The sequence below is a fragment of the Trematomus bernacchii genome, unplaced genomic scaffold (genome assembly GCF_902827165.1).
Source record: "Trematomus bernacchii unplaced genomic scaffold, fTreBer1.1, whole genome shotgun sequence".
NCBI classification, from domain to species: domain Eukaryota; kingdom Metazoa; phylum Chordata; class Actinopteri; order Perciformes; family Nototheniidae; genus Trematomus; species Trematomus bernacchii.
The window spans coordinates 2,985,476-3,009,301 of NW_022987581.1; the positions used below are offsets into that span (position 1 = coordinate 2,985,476).

At 42.2% G+C, this 23,826-nt stretch overlaps 1 protein-coding gene across 4 annotated transcripts in view; it reads left to right on the forward strand.

Moving 5' to 3' along the window:
- smurf2 (SMAD specific E3 ubiquitin protein ligase 2) overlaps positions 1–23,826 on the forward strand; it is an 85,800-nt gene that overhangs the window by 51,543 nt on the left and 10,431 nt on the right. For all 4 annotated transcript variants that reach the window (XM_034127077.1, XM_034127078.1, XM_034127080.1 and 1 more), the window contains 8 exons: positions 171–385; positions 2,323–2,407; positions 6,539–6,697; positions 6,819–6,872; positions 13,089–13,290; positions 17,974–18,077; positions 18,765–18,879; positions 19,806–19,984. In XM_034127077.1, coding sequence (XP_033982968.1) covers positions 171–385; positions 2,323–2,407; positions 6,539–6,697; positions 6,819–6,872; positions 13,089–13,290; positions 17,974–18,077; positions 18,765–18,879; positions 19,806–19,984 — 1,113 coding nt within the window. The remainder of the gene's footprint in view (positions 1–170; positions 386–2,322; positions 2,408–6,538; positions 6,698–6,818; positions 6,873–13,088; positions 13,291–17,973; positions 18,078–18,764; positions 18,880–19,805; positions 19,985–23,826) is intronic.

Sequence of the window (23,826 nt, forward strand, 5' to 3'; positions counted from 1 at the left end):
AACATTAGCCGCCTTTATAGCTTTTTACTTCAGAAGTGATGTTTTGTGGAGGGAACCACGTAGATGCTAACTTCTGGTCGGCCTACAAAAATATGTCATCCTGGCACCACTCTATAATATCATCACAATATCGATAACGTGACATTATATCCCCCCCCCTCTCCCCTCAGGCCGGCGTCAGAGTACTCGAGCCCCGGCCGGCCTCTCAGCTGCATCGTGGATGAAAACACGCCGGTCAGCACCAACGGGGCGACGCCCACCACGATCCCGCAGCCAATCAACGGGGAGCAGCGAGCCCAGGAGAGGCGGGTCCGATCTCAGAGGCACCGCAACTACATGAGCAGAACCCACCTGCACACCCCCCCCGACCTCCCCGAGGGATACGGTGAGTGAGGCTCAGAGAGACATGGAGTAATAATGGGCAACTGCAATATCCAAATCCGCAGTATCTGGTAAAGGCAACATATGTGGAAATATCTGATATGTGAAGCTGCAGAGATTATTCTGAGGTCCCCTATCCTGCAAAATGCACTTTTTGATGTCTGTTATACATAAATATGAGTCCCCGGTGTGTCAGGAGACTCACAAAGGTTCAGAAAATAAAACCTCTCTTTTCCTCCGTACCCGAATCTCTAAAAACGGAGGTCATCCAGATTTGCAGAAAGGTCGCTATCAGAAACAATGCGCGACGTGTTTTGGAAGTTATATGGTCTTTGTTTACATTAGCAAGCATCGCTAACACTCAGAGCTAACCTGTACTGGAGAGAGTATGTGTAAAAAACACTTCATAGACACGTTTTTTTGTATATCTGAGACCTATAATATATGCCTAAAAATTGTATAATAGGAGACCTTTAATAAAATATTATGGCTTGGTCCATGGACATGAGGTCAAAACAAGCCTTAACGAGCTAACTACAAGAAAAACAACATTTTAACAACCAAGGCGGAAAATAACCACTATTTCTGCCACAGTGAGCTACAGCTGTATGGACCCAAAAAACCACATTTGCTGTGATTTAATTAAAATAAATTGTTTAAAAGTATGCCAATATAACTACATAATAATGCCATTTAAAAAAAACTTCTGAATTCATGCTTTTTCAGCTCTGTGTGCAAAAATGCAAGCGAACAACCTTTAAAATGCTTGTTTACTGAATGTTTTTTTGGGTTCATTAGCGCTCGGCTAACGAATAATGTCAAGGCTTCAATACGCCAGCCTACGTTAGTGTTTACACAGAAGACAGTCTGCTTTATACACATTTTAGAAACACATGAACCAAAGTTAGTCACAATGTAAGATAAATAAATACCTGTCTTGCTATTTTTGCCGACAATTGGACTGTAAGGAAGCCTGGAGAGACAACTGAGTGAGATTTAACTGGAGAGGAAAGATGCATTTCTTAACTTCCAATTGTAATAGGTTGTGTCGTAATGGTGGAGATGATGAAGGGGTCATTGAGTTCAGTGAGGGAGCATCTGAGACACTCTGCTATGAATACTGTATGTCCAGCCTCTCCTATCTTAAGACGGATAAATATTTAATATTCTGATTGCTCTAGCCGGGGTTTTATCCTCCATGAAAGCCATCTCCACTTCCCCCTGAGCGCTGTGGTTATTGTGATGCTAACTCTAATCTGTGTGCTCATTCAGCGCCACACATAGGAGCCTGAAATACTGGCTCCATTGGAGACAATCTAATTGAATTGATCTGGCTGTTAACGGCCTCTGTGCTGCTCTCTGCACACAGTCAGACAATCACAAGCTTTCATGTGAGAGCAAACAAGCTCACAGTGAGATCTGTGCAGGATTTAAGGAGCCAGAGACACAGAGACTCATCACGTCTTTGCACTTACAGCTCTTTCAGTTCAGAGCTGCAGCCTGACTGCCGAACAGTTGCGTGTTTCCACTGCAGCGGCGCCTTCAAAACTCAATCAAGCATCTACAATCTTCCTGGCAGACATCAGGAACCCTAGATATTGTAACGGAAATACCGTTTCCCACAATCCCGAATATAAAAACAAATATATATGCAAATATGTATATCCTATATATACACAATCAACAGACACATTTATACATATACACACATTAAGACCTAAATAAAAGCACAAATTCAATATATACAAAATAACAGTGCAGACTTAACTTGCAGACTTTTCTAAATTGTATTCAGCGTAAACAGTGGTAGGAGGTCCAGTACTTCCACTTCCTATATTCCACTACTCCTGCTTGACATCATGGTTGCTCCAGTTTTCTTTTGTATTCACTGTACGATCAGATTCTTATATCTAATATTGTGATGTTTGTGTGTCCCTACAGAGCAGAGGACCACGCAGCAGGGTCAGGTGTACTTCCTGCACACGCAGACGGGCGTCAGCACGTGGCACGACCCCCGAGTCCCACGGTACGTACTTCCTGTTGTCAGAGTCTGTAAGGCAGCCGTGGTAGAGTCAGTCTGACTACTGAAGTAAAAATGCTTGAGTTTAAGTCAATGTTTTGCTTTTAATTTAGTCAGCCATTCAGAATTCAATCAGGAGAGACGGTTTTGATGTAAGAACGCATATTTTTTATTGCCAGGAATACACAAATGAATGTAATGGAGTTTTGGCGATTAGGCCCCGTTGTGCAGGAGTATCATTCGGGAGGGGAGAACCGATCCGATGAAACCCCCCGGGGTCTAGGCCCTGGTGGTGGTGAATGGATAGTTGGGGTCGGTCTGAAGGGGAGTGGCTTAGCTTGACTCTGGTGGTGGTGAATGGGTAGTTGGGGTCGATCTGAAGGGGAGGGGCTTAGCTTGACCCTGGTGGTGGTGAATGGGCAGTTGGGGTCGGTCTGAAGGGGAGGGGCTTAGCTTGACCCTGGTGGTGGTGAATGGATAGTTGGGGTCGGTCTGAAGGGGAGGGGCTTAGCTTGACCCTGGTGGTGGTGAATGGATAGTTGGGTTCGGTCTGAAGGGGAGGGGCTTAGCTTGACCCTGGTGGTGGTGAATGGATAGTTGGGGTCGGTCTGAAGGGGAGGGGCTTAGCTTGACCCTGGTGGTGGTGAATGGATAGTTGGGTTCGGTCTGAAGGGGAGGGGCTTAGCTTGACCCTGGTGGTGGTGAATGGATAGTTGGGGTCGGTCTGAAGGGGAGGGGCTTAGCTTGACCCTGGTGGTGCTGAATGGATAGTTGGGTTCGGTCTGAAGGGGAGTGGCTTAGCTTGACCCTGGTGGTGGTGAATGGGTAATTGGGGTCGGTCTGAAGGGGAGTGGCTTAGCTTGACCCTGGTGGTGGTGAATGGATGGTTGGGTTCGGTCTGAAGGGGAGTGGCTTAGCTTGACCCTGGTGGTGGTGAATGGATAGTTGGGGTCGGTCTGAAGGGGAGGGGCTTAGCTTGACCCTGGTGGTGGTGAATGGATAGTTGGGGTCGGTCTGAAGGGGAGGGGCTTAGCTTGACCCTGGTGGTGGTGAATGGATAGTTGGGGTTGGTCTGAAGGGGAGTGGCTTAGCTTGACCCTGGTGGTGGTGAATGGATAGTTGGGGTCGGTCTGAAGAGGAGTGGCTTAGCTTGACCCTGTTGGTGGTGAATGGGTAGTTGGGGTCGGTCTGAAGGGGAGTGGCTTAGCTTGACCCTGGTGGTGGTGAATGGATAGTTGGGGTTGGTCTGAAGGGGAGTGGCTTAGCTTGACCCTGGTGGTGGTGAATGGATAGTTGGGGTCGGTCTGAAGGGGAGGGGCTTAGCTTGACCCTGGATTCAGAGGGACAGGAGGTGAAAAGGGGGGGAGGAGGGTTGCGTCGAGTCACCTGAAATGACAGCTGTCAGAGGGGGGAGAGCAGATTTAAAAGGGTTAGCGGAGCGCTATGATAGGCTTATGAGAATAGAGCGAAGTGATTGGTTAAGCTGGGGAGTGACGCCCCCGATCACTTATTGAGAGGAGAGAGAGTAGTGACATGGAAATAGTAAATGAATGAGTAAAGAAGGTCTTCCTGGTTGAACTTCAGTTTAGTGCCAGGTACGTTTACACATACAAGGAATTTACTTTGGTATCTGGTGGTGCAAACTTAAGCAGACATTTATTTTTTTAACTACCTTTTAGTCAGCTCTCTTTTTCCTTCAACGATATTGCATGTTGATATGGATCCCAGTTTGTCTTACATCATAAAAATAAAGAGTTATGATCACATTTAGTCACAGTTGTCTTTCACGATATAAAAATTGACAGGAACATTTCAACATACTTTTCCGTTGCCACTTTTGTATGGTTTTTCTCCTTTTACTATCCACCTTATAAAGCGTAACACATATAAAACACAGGAATCATAAAATACTTTCACGAGAAATCGGTTTGTCCACAGATGCTCACATCTCCTGAATGTACTGACATACCTGACATCACACACAGATCGTGTCATGGTCTCTTGTAATTCACCGTAAACCTGCAGCTGATTACGAGCTGACGTGCCGAGAGGAGCCCCGAGTCACGGAGCTCTGAACGATTTGGTTCTCTGCCGCTCAGATTTAATACTAAATAAGTCACACCCACATTTAACAATCGTTATAACACTTTTCATACGTTTTCACAAGTACCTTAACACACTTAAGACACCTAGATCGGGCCAGATAATATCAATAAAATATGTCTGATATTAAAATACGTGGCCGATTGCTTTCATTCTATCAGTGAGTGAGCAACTATATGCTACGATCACACCGTAGGGGGTGCTACTGAGCTACTTTAACACATATGTACAATATTTTTGTAAATTTCACCAAAAGTCATGTTTTAACGACAATACCAAGTTTCCTATCTGAAGATAATTACAGAAATATTCCTTGAAATAAGCCCCGCCCACATATATGCGTTATGCTAATTAGCAACACTTCTAAGTAGGCGGAGCTTAGTGGTCCATCAGGCTTTTTTGTAGAGCTCATTTAGCTTAATATGTGTGTGAAATTTCAAGTAAATTGGATGCTTGCTTATAGGGACTAGTCAAGAGCATGCTGGTTCTTCTGCAAGTACGTTTTGTTTAATGGCGGCCATGTTTTTTGACTGACCTTCTTTTTTTTATAGGCAAAATATATACCCCGAAAACAAGCCAATTTCCCCCATTTTCCTAACAAGCCAGTGTTCACTTGTCCTGACGTCTATGCACATTTTCGTTGGTTTTCGTCCATGCTAAGTCCCTCAAAAACAACGACGACTAGCGCTACAGTCCTCGCGCCAGATGCTATCAATAATAGAGGAGAGATATTATGAAACCTGGCCTGCTGCTTGCATTCTCTCAGCGTTTGAGTGATGGATGATCATTTTATTGCTCTTGATGGGAGAGTATTGGTCACGCCACACCTCGCCCGGCGCTCCAACGATTCGCTGCCAAGCTCTCATCGCTCGTGAGGCTCCAGAGTCCCCCTTTTGGCTTTAAAACCCCCGAAATACAGAAGAGTCAGCGCATAGCGAAGCAAAGAGCGAGCCTGCTGTAATTTCTGAGTCTTTCTGTCTCCATGGAGTCCAGATGAAATGGGTTGCAGGGCAGCAGTAAATAATTTAGATGGGAGGAAGAAGAAGAAAAATAGAATAAAAAAAGAGATTTCTCAGACATCTCGGAATCTCGCAGTTAGTCAGTGCTCTGGTATGTTTTAAAACCAATATGATGTGTGGGCTTCGTCTCTGTTTGACACCCCGTCCCACCCTGTGATATTTTTCATACATTCCTGCTATATTGTGTGCACTTCTGCAGAGATCTGAGTAATGTGAACTGAATCAGAAAAACTGAAACATTCACTCCTGCAAAGAGGAACTTATTTTATAAATCAACATCTTGTTTCCTCAACAAAAATCTTTTTGGATTATTGACGGAAATAATCTCTGTCGCAAACAAACATGTTTGATAATCTCCACATATTAACACCACTTTTATTATAACTGAAACATGAATCCAATCTCAAGAAGTAAAAAGCTATTGTTGGGCTATAAAGGAACTACAGCACGGTCACATGACTTCACGTCCCCACCGCTAAGCTAAAGGCGGCTAATGTTGGGCTATAAAGGAACTACAGCACGGTCACATGACTTCACGTCACCACCGCTAAGCTAAAGGAGGCTAATGTTGGGCTATAAAGGAACTACAGCACGGTCACATGACTTCACGTCACCACCGCTAAGCTAAAGGAGGCTAATGTTGGGCTATAAAGGAACTACAGCACGGTCACATGACTTCACGTCCCCACCGCTAAGCTAAAGGTGGCTAATGTTGGGCTATAAAGGAACTACAGCACGGTCACATGACTTCACGTCCCCACTGCTAAGCTAAAGGCGGCTAATGTTGGGCTATACAGGAACTACAGCACGGTCACATGACTTCACGTCACCACCGCTAAGCTAAAGGAGGCTAATGTTGGGCGTGATGACGTTAAATCGTCTCATTTAGACACTTGCACTGAGGCATTTATGTCGTAGAACAAAATGTTAAAATCTCTTGTGTTACAGACATTATTTCAGTCAGATTCAGTTTTATTTTTGATACATTCCTGTTTTATTGTGTGTTGTTCCACAGAGACCTGAGTAATGTGAACTGTGAGGAGCTGGGTCCTCTCCCTCCTGGATGGGAGATACGAAACACAGCCACCGGGAGGGTCTACTTTGTCGACCACAACAACCGAACCACGCAGTTCACTGACCCGCGCCTCTCCGCCAACCTGCACCTAGTCCTAAAGTGAGTGCTACAGTACAGGAAAGAGGTTCCGGTCAAATAAATTAGACGGAACATAAAATAAAACTGGGTATAAAAGCAAGAGAGATTTATTTCCCGTCTCCGTTTTCTCTTTGTTTTGCAGTCCGAGTCCGAGCCCCAACGGTTCTCGAGGGGCCATCGAGAGTCAGAATGTCAGGTAAGGATTTCGGGCCTCACGCCAGCAGACTGGAACACACACACACACACACACACACACACACACACACACACACACACACACACACACACACACACACACACACACACACACACACACACACACACACACACACACACACACACACACACACACACACACACACACACACACACACACACACACACTCAGACACGCTGCCTCCCCCTCAGTGGATGTTTTACAGCCGGATCCTGTGCCAAGGTGTGTTCGCCACCTGTAGAGCTTTAGAGCAGAGTAGCAAGAAGTACTCAGATCTAGTACTTGAGTAAAAGTAGAAGTACTCAGATCTAGTACTTGAGTAAAAGTAGAAGTACTCAGATCTAGTACTTGAGTAAAAGTAGAAGTACTCAGATCTAGTGCTTGAGTAAAAGTAGAAGTACTCAGATCTAGTACTTGAGTAAAAGTAGAAGTACTCAGATCTAGTACTTGAGTAAAAGTAGAAGTACTCAGATCTAGTGCTTGAGTAAAAGTAGAAGTACTCAGATCTAGTACTTGAGTAAAAGTAGAAGTACTCAGATCTTGTACTTGAGTAAATGTAGAAGTACTCAGATCTTGTACTTGAGTAAAAGTAGAAGTACTCAGATCTTGTACTTGAGTCAAAGTAGAAGTACCAGAGTGTAGGAATATTCTGTTACAGTAAAAGTCCTGCATTCAAAATGTTCCTCAAGTAAAAGTAGAAAAGTATTATCATCAAAATATAGTGAAAGTAGCGACAGTAAAAGTAGTCATTGTGCAGATTGATCCATTTCAGAATAATATATATGATATGTTTTATAATGATTGATCATTAAAGTGTTCTCAAAGCTGGTAAAGGTGCAGCTAGTTTGAATGACTTTGTATACTGCAGGGTAGCTTGTGAATTTACTCCAGGTGGAACTAAAGTCTGATTTAACACTTGATTATATTTCACATCATTCATCCACATCTGTGAAGTAACTAAAGCTATTAAATACATGTAGTGGAGTAAAAGTACACCATTTACCTCTGAACTGTAGTGGAGTAGAAGTACACAGTACCTCAACATTTTACTTAAGGACAGTACTTGAGTAAATACTTAGTTAATTTACACCTCTGCTTCAGAGTACTGCTGATCACAGAAAAACATAGTCTTTCTTTTCCCCACACAAAAAGAAAAGTACTCTCCTCAGCCCCGCCGAGGTTTTTGATCATAAAGGCGTTTTATCACACAATCCGTCACAAAGCGCTGGCCAGACTTCAGATGTGGAGAGCGAGGCCGCGGAGCGTCTTACATCCAGGAAACGGAGCGTTAACTGGATGCCAAGTCCATGAATGAGCTGTGTGTGTGTGTGCATCTGTGCGTCAGTTCGCTCGCTACATGCCTCGTGTTCAGAATCTCTTCCCCGTGTGCAGCTGTTCAAACACACACTGTGCATCGATAGATTTACCCAGAGTTCCTTGCAGCACAAAGGTGGAGCAGTGTACGCCTGACCTCATTCCTCCAGATCAGGTTTCCTTTTTTCTGACGGATCAAAGAACGTGTTTGGGTTTTTGCATTTGCTTTTACTTCATCCTGTGAAAAAGTCTTATAAAAATGGAGCCTACATTTGTTTTTAATTTGAGGAGTTAATGCCCAGATGTGAGGAATTATCATGCATTGAATTTCTACCGTATATTTATTCTAAGGGGATTATTAGTCCACATCAAAGACAGGAAGTAGACGTGTTTTTGGGAGGGTTATCAGTAACGTAATCTGAGTATCACAATATAAAAGTAACCTGATTACTTTCCGTTACTTTTGGATTACGACGATATCAAATGCAATGCAGATGAGTAGAAGAGAAAATACATATCAATAAGATGTTTCTACTTATTATGTTCATCAGAACCATGTGACCTTGGAAAGGAAGAAGATATTTAGGATCAAAAGTGATTTTATTGATAGGAAAAGTTGCCTTTCATTTTCATTCAGCTTATTCCAGGGTGTCCGCGGGGTCTTAAAAAGTATTTAAAGTTGATAAATCAATTTAGAGAAAATTAAGGCTATTAAAAAGTATCAAACGGCATTTCCCAAGGTATTACATTTTGTAGTTTGTTTCCAATAAGTATATAAATTGTCCAAAGAGGTTGTATTCTACAGTCTGCCTGAATGTAATCATTGCGTAGGTGTGTAGTGTGATTCTGTGTAGTTTATTTATGGCATCCCGTTGGATTTGACGTCATCTGAACAGGACATCGCACGCTCACTGCTTGATCAAATCAAATCAAATCAAGTTTTATTTATATAGCACATTTTTAAACGATTTTTGGTTGAGCCAAAGTGCTGTACATATAATAAAAATACCCTACAGTAAAGACACTTTACAGCAAATACAACAGCACAGTTTGTTCAGAATATCAGTATGAGAAAAACGACACCCTCTGTCCTTAGACCCTCACATCGTACAAGGAAAAACTTCCAGAGAAAAACCCACATTTCAAAGGGAAAAATGGGATATGGGATAGCGCGCGAAGGTCCGTTTACACCGGTTGTTAAACAACATCGTTATGGGGAAATGCAAGTCTGCGTCCAAATGGTTGGGAGATAAGGAGGAAGGACAATCAATACTGTATATAGTAAATGTGAGGTAAAGTGTGTCGCCAAGGTAACCGGTTAGAACTCAAAGTGGCGATGAGGTCTTAAAATGTATGGAAAGGGTCTTAAAAAAGGTCTTAAAAGGGATTACATGTGACTTCAGGATTCCTGCATATACCCTGTATTCAGGCAGTAGCGTAACACTGAAACACATGAGCACATACTACAGTTTAAAAAAGTAGAATTAAAATCTAAGCTGACAGGAAATGAGAAACCAAAGAAAGTGAAAACCATAAAGCACATTCAGATAGTAGGCGTATAGGTTCACACTTAAAGTATTAGCTTAGAGCTTACAGAGAAGAGATAACATCTGATCCTTTAACAACAAACACTAAATGCTCCTTTTAGGTTTCTACTAACACTGTCATCTTGCTAGTTATCCCCAAATCTTAGAAATGTTTTTGGGTGTTTTTTATGTAAATGTGAGGGAATACCGTTTTTGTTGTATCCTGATTATCCCTTTAGATGTAACCCATCACTCCCAAAGCCTGCGCGGGAATTATTTTATACACAGGCAATGGTTTCTCTGCAGCTGTCAAATGTCATTAAACTCACATAAAGTGTTAAGGCACGGACACACCAAGCCGATTATCGGCGTCGGTGGGCGTCAGGCCGAAGATGAGCGTCGACACGCCCTACTCAGATTGGTGTGTCCCTCACCGTCGGGTCTTTTCAGTCGTGCCGACGCCTTTTCGGCCGAAAACCAGCCGATTCAACATGCAGTCGGCCAAAGGCAGTCGGCCAAAGAAATCACTCTGATTGGCTGTTCAGCTTAGCGAATCAGTGCATGAGAAGCGAAACGGAAGTGAGGGACCCAAACAAACTATTAAGAAGGCAAATCTGAGATTTCATTTAACTCCAGCTCTCGACACAGGTTGGGGAAAGCCCCATGAGCTTCTCGCTGTAGAGTGAAAATGGAACGCACGCTATTTGTTGTTTGTTTATATCACGCAGTCTGTTCTTCTTCTCTCGGTTATCACGCAGTCAGTCTTCCGGTTGTTGCCTCTTTTGAATGACGAATACACACTACCGCCGCCTGCTGGTAAGGAGAGTTATTGCCACTCACGCATGCGCAGTTCGTACGTGCTGCTTGGCCGTCGGCTGAAGTCTTTGCGGTGTGTTCCAGTGCGACACATGGCCAAGACGCAGGAGACGTGAGGTGACACAACAGTCGGGGTCCGTCTGTGTTGTCAGATTGGTGTGTCCGGGCCTTTAGATTGAAGTGCCGTACATCTCCTGGTTATTCAAGGACACGTGGGCCTGAGATTAGTGGAATGACTTGTATATAAACAGTGCGTTCTCATCACATTAACACTCTAAAAGAACCTATTTACAGTTTCTGTCCCAACTAAAGCTGCTCCATTACCGCTCATAGAAAAGACTTCGGAGGGACTTTCTCGCTCGTGACTGGAAAAGATATCAGTCGTCATGGATTTCCATCAAGACATCTGCCTTTTATCAAGTCCGGGATGTTAGAAATGTTCACCCCTCGTGTGCCGTCATCCCACAAGAATGTTCGATATATATATATATGTCAAAGTTACAGTTTATGGCCTTTTTTTATTTGCTAAGGACACTGCCTGAGCATCCAGACTGAGGGTCTTCTGGTTATATGATGTTGCAATCTTCCCCAAATTTAAGGTTAGAACGGTAACTGAATCCTTGGCTGCAGGATCGCCCTCCGTACAGGAATATCCGTGTCATCTCCCAGACATTTGTGATTAGTTGCACAGTGAAAACATTGCTTTTACTACGCCAACGTTAGTCAACATGCACCAGCTCATGGGTAGAGATGTTGGAGAGAGAAGAGAGAGCTCTGAAACGGGCGAGAGAGGAGCAGGAATGTTTGATTTATGGTGAACGTGCAGGAGGAGATGCTCTCCCTCACCTCCCCTCTTCCTCCCTCACCTCCCCTCCCATCCGTGAGTCTATCAGAGATGGCAAAAGTACACACATCCTTTACTCAAGTAGAAGTACAGATACTCGTGTTTAAAAATACTCTGGTAAAAGTAGAAGTACTGACTAAACTTCTTAAGTCAAAGTAAAGAGGGCTTTGAAATGTACTTCAGTAAAAAGTACCCATAACTAGCAGCTGTTTTAAAGAGTACCTGACCTCCCTTTATATTAATAGAACAATAATGTCATTGTTAGCTAATGAATGTTTCCATGCTGAACAACGGCAACATGACAACGTTTTCATTGGTCCCTCTTCTTTAGAGAAGACCAGGAAATGATGGATACACGGATCGTGTTCAAATCAATAGGCACGCAATGACTCTAAATAATAATGATCACGCCACCAAACACACATTCAAACTAAAGGAACCAGCCTGTTTGGGAAATGTGAGAAGTAGAAAGTACAGGTATTTGGGTTCAACATGTAAGAAGTAGAAAGTACAGGTATTTGGGTTCAAAATGTAAGAAGTAGAAAGTACAGGTATTTGTGTTCAACATGTAAGAAGTAGAAAGTAAAAATTAGTCAGAAAAATAAGTAATGGAGTAAAGTACTGATACCAGAACAATGTACTTCACGTCACCACCGCTAAGCTAAAGGTGGCTAATGTTGGGCTATAAAGGAACTACAGCACGGTCACATGACTTCACGTCACCACCGCTAAGCTAAAGGTGGCTAATGTCGGGCTATAAAGGAACTACAGCACGGTCACATGACTTCACGTCACCACCGCTAAGCTAATGGCGGCTAATGTTGGGCGTGATGGCGTTTAGTCGTCTCATTTAGACCAGTGGGGTATTTACTGACGTATTTGATGTCGTAGGACAAAGATCTCTTCAGCTTGTGTTAACCACAGACCTGATTTCAAGCAGACAGACAGACATGTGTATTTTTTCCAGCACCCTCTGTGCTCATTCTGTTTATGACCCTGCGACCCCCCCACCGGAGTGCAAAGGGCCACTGTGCACATTATCCTTTAGTGCCGGCCCAATAAAGGCTCTTTTTATTCGGTGTGTGTGTGTGTGTGTGTGTGTGTGTGTGTGTGTGTGTGTGTGTGTGTGTGTGTGTGTGTGTGTGTGTGTGTGTGTGTGTGTGTGTGTGTGTGTGTGTGTGTGTGTGTGTGTGTGTGTGTGTGTGTGTGTGTGTGTGTGTGTGTGTGTGTGTGTGTGTGTGTGTGTGTGTGTGTGTGTGTGATATGCCACCCTCTGAGACTGTCTTCCTAACACAGTGGCTGGTTCAAAGTGGAGACCCCTGTCATCTTTACCCACAGACGATGTTCTCAGCCACACTGCTGATACTGTGGTTAGCCGCTGTGTTTGAAACATTTCATCATGAATCGCTGCTTTCTTTTTAAGTTCTTGGCACATTTTGGTGAAGCAAACGTTCATACATCTAACACTTGGCCTATCCAGAGACCCCACTGACTGTTATATACCCCACAAGACATTATGCATTGCATTAATGTTCTTTAAAGTCAGACTGAAGCATCCTTGTGCGCCAGTCGATCCTCTCAGTAAACACAGAGCTGAATCCAGATCAAATGCACGTTGAAGGCTCTTTAAAAAAAAAATTAAATAAATAACAACATTCTGATTTCTCTCGCCCTGTTTCCCCGCCCTCCTCCCAGTCGTCAGAACCATCTGAAGGATCAGGTCCAGCAGGTTCCGGTTTCGCCCGCCCAGCTGCCCGAGGAGAACGAGTGCCTCACGGTGCCGAAGTACAAGAGAGACCTGGTCCAGAAGCTGAAGATCCTGCGGCAGGAGCTGTCCCAGCAGCAGCCGCAGGCCGGACACTGCCGCATCGAGGTGTCCCGCGAGGAGATCTTTGAGGTGAGGACGGAGAGAACAACAATCAGAATCAGAATACCTTTATTCGTCCCACAGAGGGGAAATGTACATTTGTTACAGCAGAAAAGAGCCAAAGACAGCTTAATGTTACCTGAGAAGCATGCATACATTTTTTTTAAAGGGCACCTATTATGCAAAATCCACTTCTTCACGTCTCTTCTACATCAACATGTGTCCCCTCTTCTTCATGTCTCTTCAATATCACCATGTCTCCCCTCTTCTTCATGTCTCTTCTACATCAACATGTGTCCCCTCTTCTTCATGTCTCTTCAATATCACCATGTCTCCCCTCTTCTCCATGTCTCTTCTACATCAACATGTGTCCCCTCTTCTTCATGTCTCTTCTACATCAACATGTGTCCCCTCTTCTTCATGTCTCTTCAATATCACCATGTCTCCCCTCTTCTCCATGTCTCTTCTACATCAACATGTGTCCCCTCTTCTTCATGTCTCTTCTACATCAACATGTGTCCCCTCTTCTTCATGTCTCTTCTACATCAACATGTGTCCCCTCTTCTTCACGTCTCTTCTACATCAACATGTGTCCCCTCTTCTTCATGTCTCTTCTACATCAACATGTGTCCCCTCTTCTTCATGTCTCTTCTACATCAACATGTGTCCCCTCTTCTTCATGTCTCTTCTACATCAACATGTGTCCCCTCTTCTTCACGTCTCTTCTACATCAGCATGTGTCCCCTCTTTTTCATGTCTCTTCTACATCAACATGTGTCCCCTCTTCTTCATGTCTCTTCTACATCAACATGTGTCCCCTCTTCTTCACGTCTCTTCTACATCAGCATGTGTCCCCTCTTTTTCATGTCTCTTCTACATCAACATGTGTCCCCTCTTCTTCACGTCTCTTCTACATCAACACGTGTCCCCTCTTCTTCACGTCTCTTCTACATCAACATGTGTCCCCTCTTCTTCATGTCTCTTCTACATCAACATGTGTCCCCTCTTCTTCACGTCTCTTCTACATCAACATGTGTCCCCTCTTCTTCATGTCTCTTCTACATCAACATGTGTCCCCTCTTCTTCATGTCTCTTCAATATCACCATGTCTCCCCTCTTCTTCATGTCTCTTCTTCATCAACATGTGTCCCCTCTTCTCCATGTCTCTTCTACATCAACATGTGTCCCCTCTTCTTCACGTCTCTTCTACATCAACACGTGTCCCCTCTTCTTCATGTCTCTTCTACATCAACATGTGTCCCCTCTTCTTCATGTCTCTTCTACATCAACATGTGTCCCCTCTTCTTCACGTCTCTTCTACATCAACATGTGTCCCCTCTTCTTCATGTCTCTTCTACATCAACATGTGTCCCCTCTTCTTCATGTCTCTTCTACATCAACATGTGTCCCCTCTTCTTCATGTCTCTTCAATATCACCATGTCTCCCCTCTTCTTCATGTCTCTTCTTCATCAACATGTGTCCCCTCTTCTTCATGTCTCTTCTTCATCAACATGTGTCCCCTCTTCTTCATGTCTCTTCTTCATCAACATGTGTCCCCTCTTCTTCATGTCTCTTCTTCATCAACATGTGTCCCCTCTTCTTCATGTCTCTTCTACATCAACATGTGTCCCCTCTTCTTCATGTCTCTTCTACATCAACATGTGTCCCCTCTTCTTCATGTCTCTTCTTCATCAACATGTGTCCCCTCTGTGGAAAGAGACTCTGAAAGTTTCAGGAACAAAGATTCTCTCTCTTTTTGATCCATTTTTATAAAAACCTGTCTGAAAATGAGCTGATCAGATTTTGGCCACTTTATGATGTCATAACGATGTTTTGTCTTGTGTAACCATTAGCCAATCACCAACCAAGGTAACCCCCCCCCCCCCTTATCACCTGAATCTCCTCCTAGAGCACCATTGTGTTCTTTTTAACCAAATATCTCTCAGAGGGGCGTGGGGAGGGGCTCCTTATTTTCAACTAAAGTAACAGACAGAGAATCAGCACTTTGGAAACAGGGCTGAAACAGAGGGGATTATGGGATGCTGCAATGATCTGTTTGGTGTTCCAGCCAATCAGAGACAGGCTCTGGATATATCTGAGACCTGTGATATATTGATGAAAGACAGTATAATAGGGGACCTTTTAAAGATTAAAAAAAAAAAAGAATTACAATTTTGTTACAAGTTATAAAAATAGACACCCTGTAACAGTTCTGAAGATTTAGCTGCCAGGTTATTATTGCACAGTTATTAACGGCAAATATATATATTGCACATATTGCACATAGTTGGTATATAATAACAAGTGGTGTTATACTCTGTGTTGTTGTGTCAGGAAATCATCTGAGGGGGAGGGTTGTTTTTTAACGGGTACATGATTTAATCCAAAGGGAAATTCAGTCTTCACAGCCAGAGCATGCATGAAATTAATTAAGAATGCATAACGAAATAGTAGGAAAACATGGAAAGAATTTAATATTTGCTCCATTGCACAACCACCTGCAGGATCTAATTTTCGCCGAAGCTAAGGCCAACAAATGTACATTCAGCACTGACAGCTTTAAACAATAGAAGCATGGTGTTTATTTATTTTCAAACAGTTGAAAATCAAAGTACAATCACAAGATAGATTGGAGATATGTGAAATGGGACAACCTGATAAACTACACCTAAATTGGTATGGATCTTCCAATGCGGAGGGTGGCTGGATTATCTAGGGAAGACCAAGGTCAGATTATGGAACATCCAGGGAAGATCTAGATCTAGGGAACATCCAGGGAAGATCCAGGGAAGGTCTAGGGATTATCTAGGGAAGACCAAGGTCAGATCAAGGGAACATCTAGGGAAGATCCAGGGAAGATCTAGGGATTGTCTAGGGAAGATCTAGGGATTGTCTAGGGAAGATCCAGGGAAGATCTAGGGATTGTCTAGGGAAGATCTAGGGATTGTCTAGGGAAGATCTAGGGATTATCTAGGGAAGATCTAGGGATTGTCTAGGGAAGATCTAGGGATTGTCTAGGGAAGATCTAGGGATTGTCTAGGGAAGATCCAGGGAAGATCTAGGGATTGTCTAGGGAAGATCTAGGGATTGTCTAGGGAAGATCTAGGGATTATCTAGGGAAGATCTAGGGATTGTCTAGGGAAGATCCAGGGAAGATCCAGGGAAGGTCTAGGGATTGTCTAGGGAAGATCAAGGGAACATCTAGGGAAGATCCAGGGAAGGTCTAGGGATTATCTAGGGAAGACCAAGGTCAGATCAAGGGAACATCTAGGGAAGATCCAGGGAAGGTCTAGGGATTATCTAGGGAAGACCAAGGTCAGATCAAGGGAACATCTAGGGAAGATCTAGGGATTGTCTAGGGAAGATCTAGGGATTGTCTAGGGAAGATCTAGGGATTGTCTAGGGAAGATCAAGGGATTGTTTTGGGAAGATCAAGGGAACATCTTAGAAAGATCCAGGGGAAATCCAGGGAAGATACGGGGCAGATCTAAAATAGGTCTAGGGAAGATTTAGGGAAGGTATGGGTATTTTTGTTCCATTGTACCCATGGAGCATGCACACTTTTTCCTTTGACCCCACCTCCAAACTTAAGCCCCACCCACATACTTAAGCCCCGCCTCCCATCCGCTACCTTGCGTGTGGTTTCGGCTCAGTCTAATGAATGTAGAGGGAAAATAACTTGGATTCAGCCTTTAAGCAAGTTATGCAACTTTTAGAACATTAATGGATATTCAAAGTAAAATATATATATGTTTGCTGTTTTCCAATGTAGATCAATGGGAAAGTGTTTTTAGGCAGTTGTAGTACCACCATTTGGCCACTAGTTAAATGTATTAAACACCAGGCTCTTCTCCTGGTCTCCTCCCATGAAGGTCATTGTGCAGTTTGTCTGTGAGAAATCTTCCTCTCTCACAGTTATCTATGATGTGTGAAGTCAGAAATGTAAAGCAGACGTCTTGTTTGAGATGAGGTCTCTCTCCGGTACATCTTGTCTCAGCTGGGGAGGTTTTTTTCTGCATCTTCAGAGCAGCAACACCTGCAGACTGCCTGAGCCTCGTAAAAAAATGCGCTGGAATGTTCTGGAACAGCCACGTCTGTTAATCTGAACCAAGACATTTTTGTTGGCTGATCTCAATGTGAGAGAGGGGGGGGGGAGGACGTCTTGAGGTTAAGTTAAACAGAACTGCAGTGAGACGAGCTGTGTACTTTTTTTTAGATAAGACGTTCCCATTTCTCCTGCAGCTCCTCTCTGGGTGTTTCTGCACGGCAAAGTGAAACCTGGAGACGTGTGTTTATGTTATAACTCACCCTCATCAGAGTTAGGAGGGTTACAATAACTAAATACCTGTAAGAAATGTAATCAGGAAGCTAATCTAAGTATCACAATTTAGAGCAAATGTGACCTGATTACATTGTTTTGTAAAAACAACGAAATAAAGAAAGTAATTCTCTGATTCCTCCTTGACAATTAATTGGAAAACAAATCTCTAATTTGGTGTTTACAAAACAAAACATTGGAGAGAGGCATCTTAGGCTTTGGAAAACACAGATCGACATATCTTAGATCAGTCAACAACAATAACAGAAAACGATTGAACGATGAAAATGGATCGTGAGTTGCAAATTGCTAATTGTCTGCAGCAAAGAGGTCAGTAAAGTAAAACAGCTGTTGACTGTTTCTCTAACGATGTTTCTTTGCATCTGTGCTGCAGGAGTCGTACCGCCAGGTGATGAAGATGAGGCCGAAGGACTTGTGGAAAAGGCTAATGGTGAAGTTCAGAGCAGAGGAGGGCCTGGATTACGGAGGAGTGGCCAGGTGAGCAGCAGTAGTCAAAAAGAGAGAAGCATTAAACACACACTCTGTAAGAGCTGTGTCACTCTGCTGCCCCCTGGTGGAGGGACCAGAGAACACGGCTCGAACGTCTTCTTCCTGACTCTGATGCACCTGGAGCATCCTCTGTGTTGTACTTCTCCTCTGTGTTGTACTTCTCCTCTGTGTTGTACTTCTCCTCTGTGTTGTACTTCTCCTCTGTGTTGTACTTCTCCTCTGTATTGTACTTCTTCTCTGTGTTGTACTTCTTCTCTGTGTTGTACTTCTCCTCTGTGTTGTACTTCTCCTCTGTGTTGTACTTCTCCTCTGTATTATACTTCTTCTCTGTGTTGTACTTCTCCTCTGTGTTGTACTTCTCCTCTGTATTATACTTCTTCTCTGTGTTGTACTTCTCCTCTGTGTTGTACTTCTCTGTGTTGTACTTCTCCTCTGTATTATACTTCTTCTCTGTGTTGTACTTCTCCTCTGTGTTGTACTTCTCCTCTGTATTATACTTCTTCTCTGTGTTGTACTTCTCCTCTGTGTTGTACTTCTCTGTGTTGTACTTCTCCTCTGTATTATACTTCTTCTCTGTGTTGTACTTCTCCTCTGTGTTGTACTTCTCTGTGTTGTACTTCTCCTCTGTGTTGTACTTCTCCTCTGTGTTGTACTTCATATCTCCTCTGTGTGCAGGGAGTGGCTGTACCTGCTGTCTCATGAGATGTTGAACCCGTACTACGGACTCTTCCAGTATTCACGAGATGACATCTACACTCTGCAGATCAACCCCGACTCTGCCGTCAACCCTGTGAGTCTCAGTCGTTCACAACAACCACAAGATACATTACACGTCACTTGTTAGACGCTTTTATCCAAAGCGACTTACATACTCAATACTGTGGACAATCCCCACAGGAGCAATTTGGGGTGAAGTGTCTCAGGGACACAACGACATGCTGACTGCAGTGGGGTTTGAACCTGTGACCACCCTGATCCGAACACCAACGCACAACCCACTGCACCACACGCCTCCCAATACATACATACAAATACATATTATAGCCAGATGTTATGTTTCTTTAAACAAACATTCAGAAGGGTTTCTTCCATCCTTTTTTGTAGAATTGTTGGTGAGCGCTATCAGACCTGAAGCAAATACTGAGACTACTTCTATAGCAGCTAAGAAGCTCGTTGTCTCAAGTGTCATTATTCATTGGGTCCATGACAGTAATTAAGTCCTTTTTATTCATAATCTTTTTTACACGAACACTAGATGGACTGTTTATGTTGCTAATGCTGTTGTTGTTGTGAATGTCATTTTGTTTTGTTTTCTATTACATGACTATGCACTGCAACATTTTTTGTTTTGTCATTTATTTTACTATCAATCAATCAATCAATCAATCAATATATAAGTGTGAAGCACTTTTTGTGTTCAAACTTCTCAAGTTAATATAAAACGTTTTTCTTTATGCACATTTCGACTTTAACTTCTGATATTTAAAAACATATTTTAGTTTAGTGTCAAGTTTTTATTGCATATTTAAAAAAATTTAAATTATTATTATTACATTTTTCTTCGTATAATTTATTTAATTCTACAATAGAGCGACAGCCTGTAAACCTAATCTCCCCCGGAGTAAATAAAGCACTCCTACACTTTACCATCAGTCCCTTCAGCTGTTACCTCTCCTCTGTATTGCTCGTTAACGGACCGTGTTCCTTCCCCTTCAGGAGCATCTGTCGTACTTCCACTTCGTGGGCCGGATCATGGGCATGGCGGTGTTTCACGGTCACTACATCGACGGGGGCTTCACGCTGCCATTCTACAAACAGCTGCTGGGGAAACCCATCACTCTGGACGACATGGAGTCTGTGGACCCCGACCTGCACAACAGCCTGGTGTGGATCCTGTACGTACACACACTTTATACAACTCAATACCAGTACACACACTTTATACAACTCAATACCAGCACACACACTTTATACAACTCAATACCAGTACACACACTTTATACAACTCAATACCAGCACACACACTTTATACAACTCAATACCAGTACACACACTTTATACAACTCAATACCAGCACACACACTTTATACACTCAATACCAGTACACACACTTTATACAACTCAATACCAGTACACACACTTTATACAACTCAATACCAGCACACACACTTTATACAACTCAATACCAGTACACACACTTTATACAACTCAATACCAGCACACACACTTTATACAACTCAATACCAGTACACACACTTTATACACTCAATACCAGCACACACACTTTATACAACTCAATACCAGCACACACACTTTATACAACTCAATACCAGCACACACACTTTATACACTCAATACCAGTACACACACTTTATACACTCAATACCAGCACACACACTTTATACAACTCAATACCAGCACACACACTTTATACAACTCAATACCAGCACACACACTTTATACACTCAATACCAGTACACACACTTTATACAACTCAATACCAGCACACACACTTTATACACTCAATACCAGCACACACACTTTATACAACTCAATACCAGTACACACACTTTATACAACTCAATACCAGTACACACACTTTATACACTCAATACCAGTACACACACTTTATACAACTCAATACCAGTACACACACTTTATACACTCAATACCAGTACACACACTTTATACAACTCAATACCAGTACACACACTTTATACACTCAATACCAGTACACACACTTTATACAACTCAATACCAGCACACACACTTTATACAACTCAATACCAGTACACACACTTTATACAACTCAATACCAGTACACACACTTTATACAACTCAATACCAGCACACACACTTTATACAACTCAATACCAGTACACACACTTTATACACTCAATACCAGTACACACACTTTATACACTCAATACCAGTACACACACTTTATACAACTCAATACCAGTACACACACTTTATACAACTCAATACCAGCACACACACTTTATACAACTCAATACCAGTACACACACTTTATACACTCAATACCAGTACACACACTTTATACAACTCAATACCAGCACACACACTTTATACAACTCAATACCAGCACACACACTTTATACACTCAATACCAGTACACACACTTTATACAACTCAATACCAGCACACACACTTTATACACTCAATACCAGCACACACACTTTATACAACTCAATACCAGCACACACACTTTATACAACTCAATACCAGCACACACACTTTATACAACTCAATACCAGTACACACACTTTATACAACTCAATACCAGCACACACACTTTATACACTCAATACCAGTACACACACTTTATACAACTCAATACCAGTACACACACTTTATACAACTCAATACCAGCACACACACTTTATACAACTCAATACCAGCACACACACTTTATACAACTCAATACCAGTACACACACTTTATACAACTCAATACCAGCACACACACTTTATACAACTCAATACCAGTACACACACTTTATACAACTCAATACCAGTACACACACTTTATACAACTCATACCAGCACACACACTTTATACAACTCAATACCAGTACACACACTTTATACAACTCAATACCAGCACACACACTTTATACACTCAATACCAGTACACACACTTTATACAACTCAATACCAGTACACACACTTTATACAACTCAATACCAGCACACACACTTTATACAACTCAATACCAGCACACACACTTTATACAACTCAATACCAGCACACACACTTTATACAACTCAATACCAGTACACACACTTTATACAACTCAATACCAGCACACACACTTTATACAACTCAATACCAGTACACACACTTTATACACTCAATACCAGCACACACACTTTATACAACTCAATACCAGTACACACACTTTATACAACTCAATACCAGTACACACACTTTATACAACTCAATACCAGCACACACACTTTATACAACTCAATACAGTACACACACTTTATACAACTCAATACCAGCACACACACTTTATACAACTCAATACCAGTACACACACTTTATACAACTCAATACCAGCACACACACTTTATACAACTCAATACCAGTACACACACTTTATACACTCAATACCAGCACACACACTTTATACAACTCAATACCAGTACACACACTTTATACAACTCAATACCAGTACACACACTTTATACAACTCAATACCAGCACACACACTTTATACACTCAATACCAGCACACACACTTTATACACTCAATACCAGCACACACACTTTATACAACTCAATACCAGTACACACACTTTATACAACTCAATACCAGCACACACACTTTATACAACTCAATACCAGTACACACACTTTATACAACTCAATACCAGTACACACACTTTATACACTCAATACCAGTACACACACTTTATACACTCAATACCAGCACACACACTTTATACAACTCAATACCAGCACACACACTTTATACACTCAATACCAGCACACACACTTTATACACTCAATACCAGCACACACACTTTATACAACTCAATACCAGCACACACACTTTATACACTCAATACCAGTACACACACTTTATACAACTCAATACCAGCACACACACTTTATACAACTCAATACCAGTACACACACTTTATACAACTCAATACCAGCACACACACTTTATACAACTCAATACCAGTACACACACTTTATACACTCAATACCAGCACACACACTTTATACAACTCAATACCAGTACACACACTTTATACAACTCAATACCAGTACACACACTTTATACAACTCAATACCAGCACACACACTTTATACAACTCAATACCAGTACACACACTTTATACACTCAATACCAGCACACACACTTTATACAACTCAATACCAGCACACACACTTTATACACTCAATACCAGTACACACACTTTATACACTCAATACCAGTACATTCATATAACCAGAGATGGCAACAGTACACACATCCTTTACTCAAGTAGAAGTACAGATACTGGTGTTTAAAAATACTCTGGTGAAAGTAGAAGTACTGACTAAACTTCTTTACTCAAGTAAAAGTAAAGAGGGCTTTGAAATGTACTTCAGTAAAAAGTACCCATAACTAGCAGCTGTTTTAAAGAGTACCTGACCTCCCTTTATATTAATAGAACAATAATGTCATTGTTAGCTAATGGATGTTTCCATGCTGAACAACGGCAACATGACAACGTTTTCATTGGTCCCTCTTCTTTAGAGAAGACCAGGAAATGATGGATACACGGATCGTGTTCAAATCAATAGGCACGCAATGACTCTAAATAATAATGATCACGCCACCAAACACACATTCAAACTAAAGGAACCAGCCTGTTTGGAAAATGTAAGAAGTAGAAAGTACAGGTGTTTGTGTTCAACATGTAAGAAGTAGAAAGTACAGGTATTTGGGTTCAAAATGTAAGAAGTAGAAAGTACAGGTATTTGGGTTCAACATGTAAGAAGTAGAAAGTACAGGTATTTGTGTTCAACATGTAAGAAGTAGAAAGTACAGGTATTTGTGTTCAACATGTAAGAAGTAGAAAGTACAGGTATTTGTGTTCAACATGTAAGAAGTAGAAAGTACAGGTATTTGTGTTCAAAATGTAAGAAGTAGAAAGTACAGGTATTTGGGTTCAAAATGTGAGAAGTAGAAAGTACAGGTATTTGTGTTCAACATGT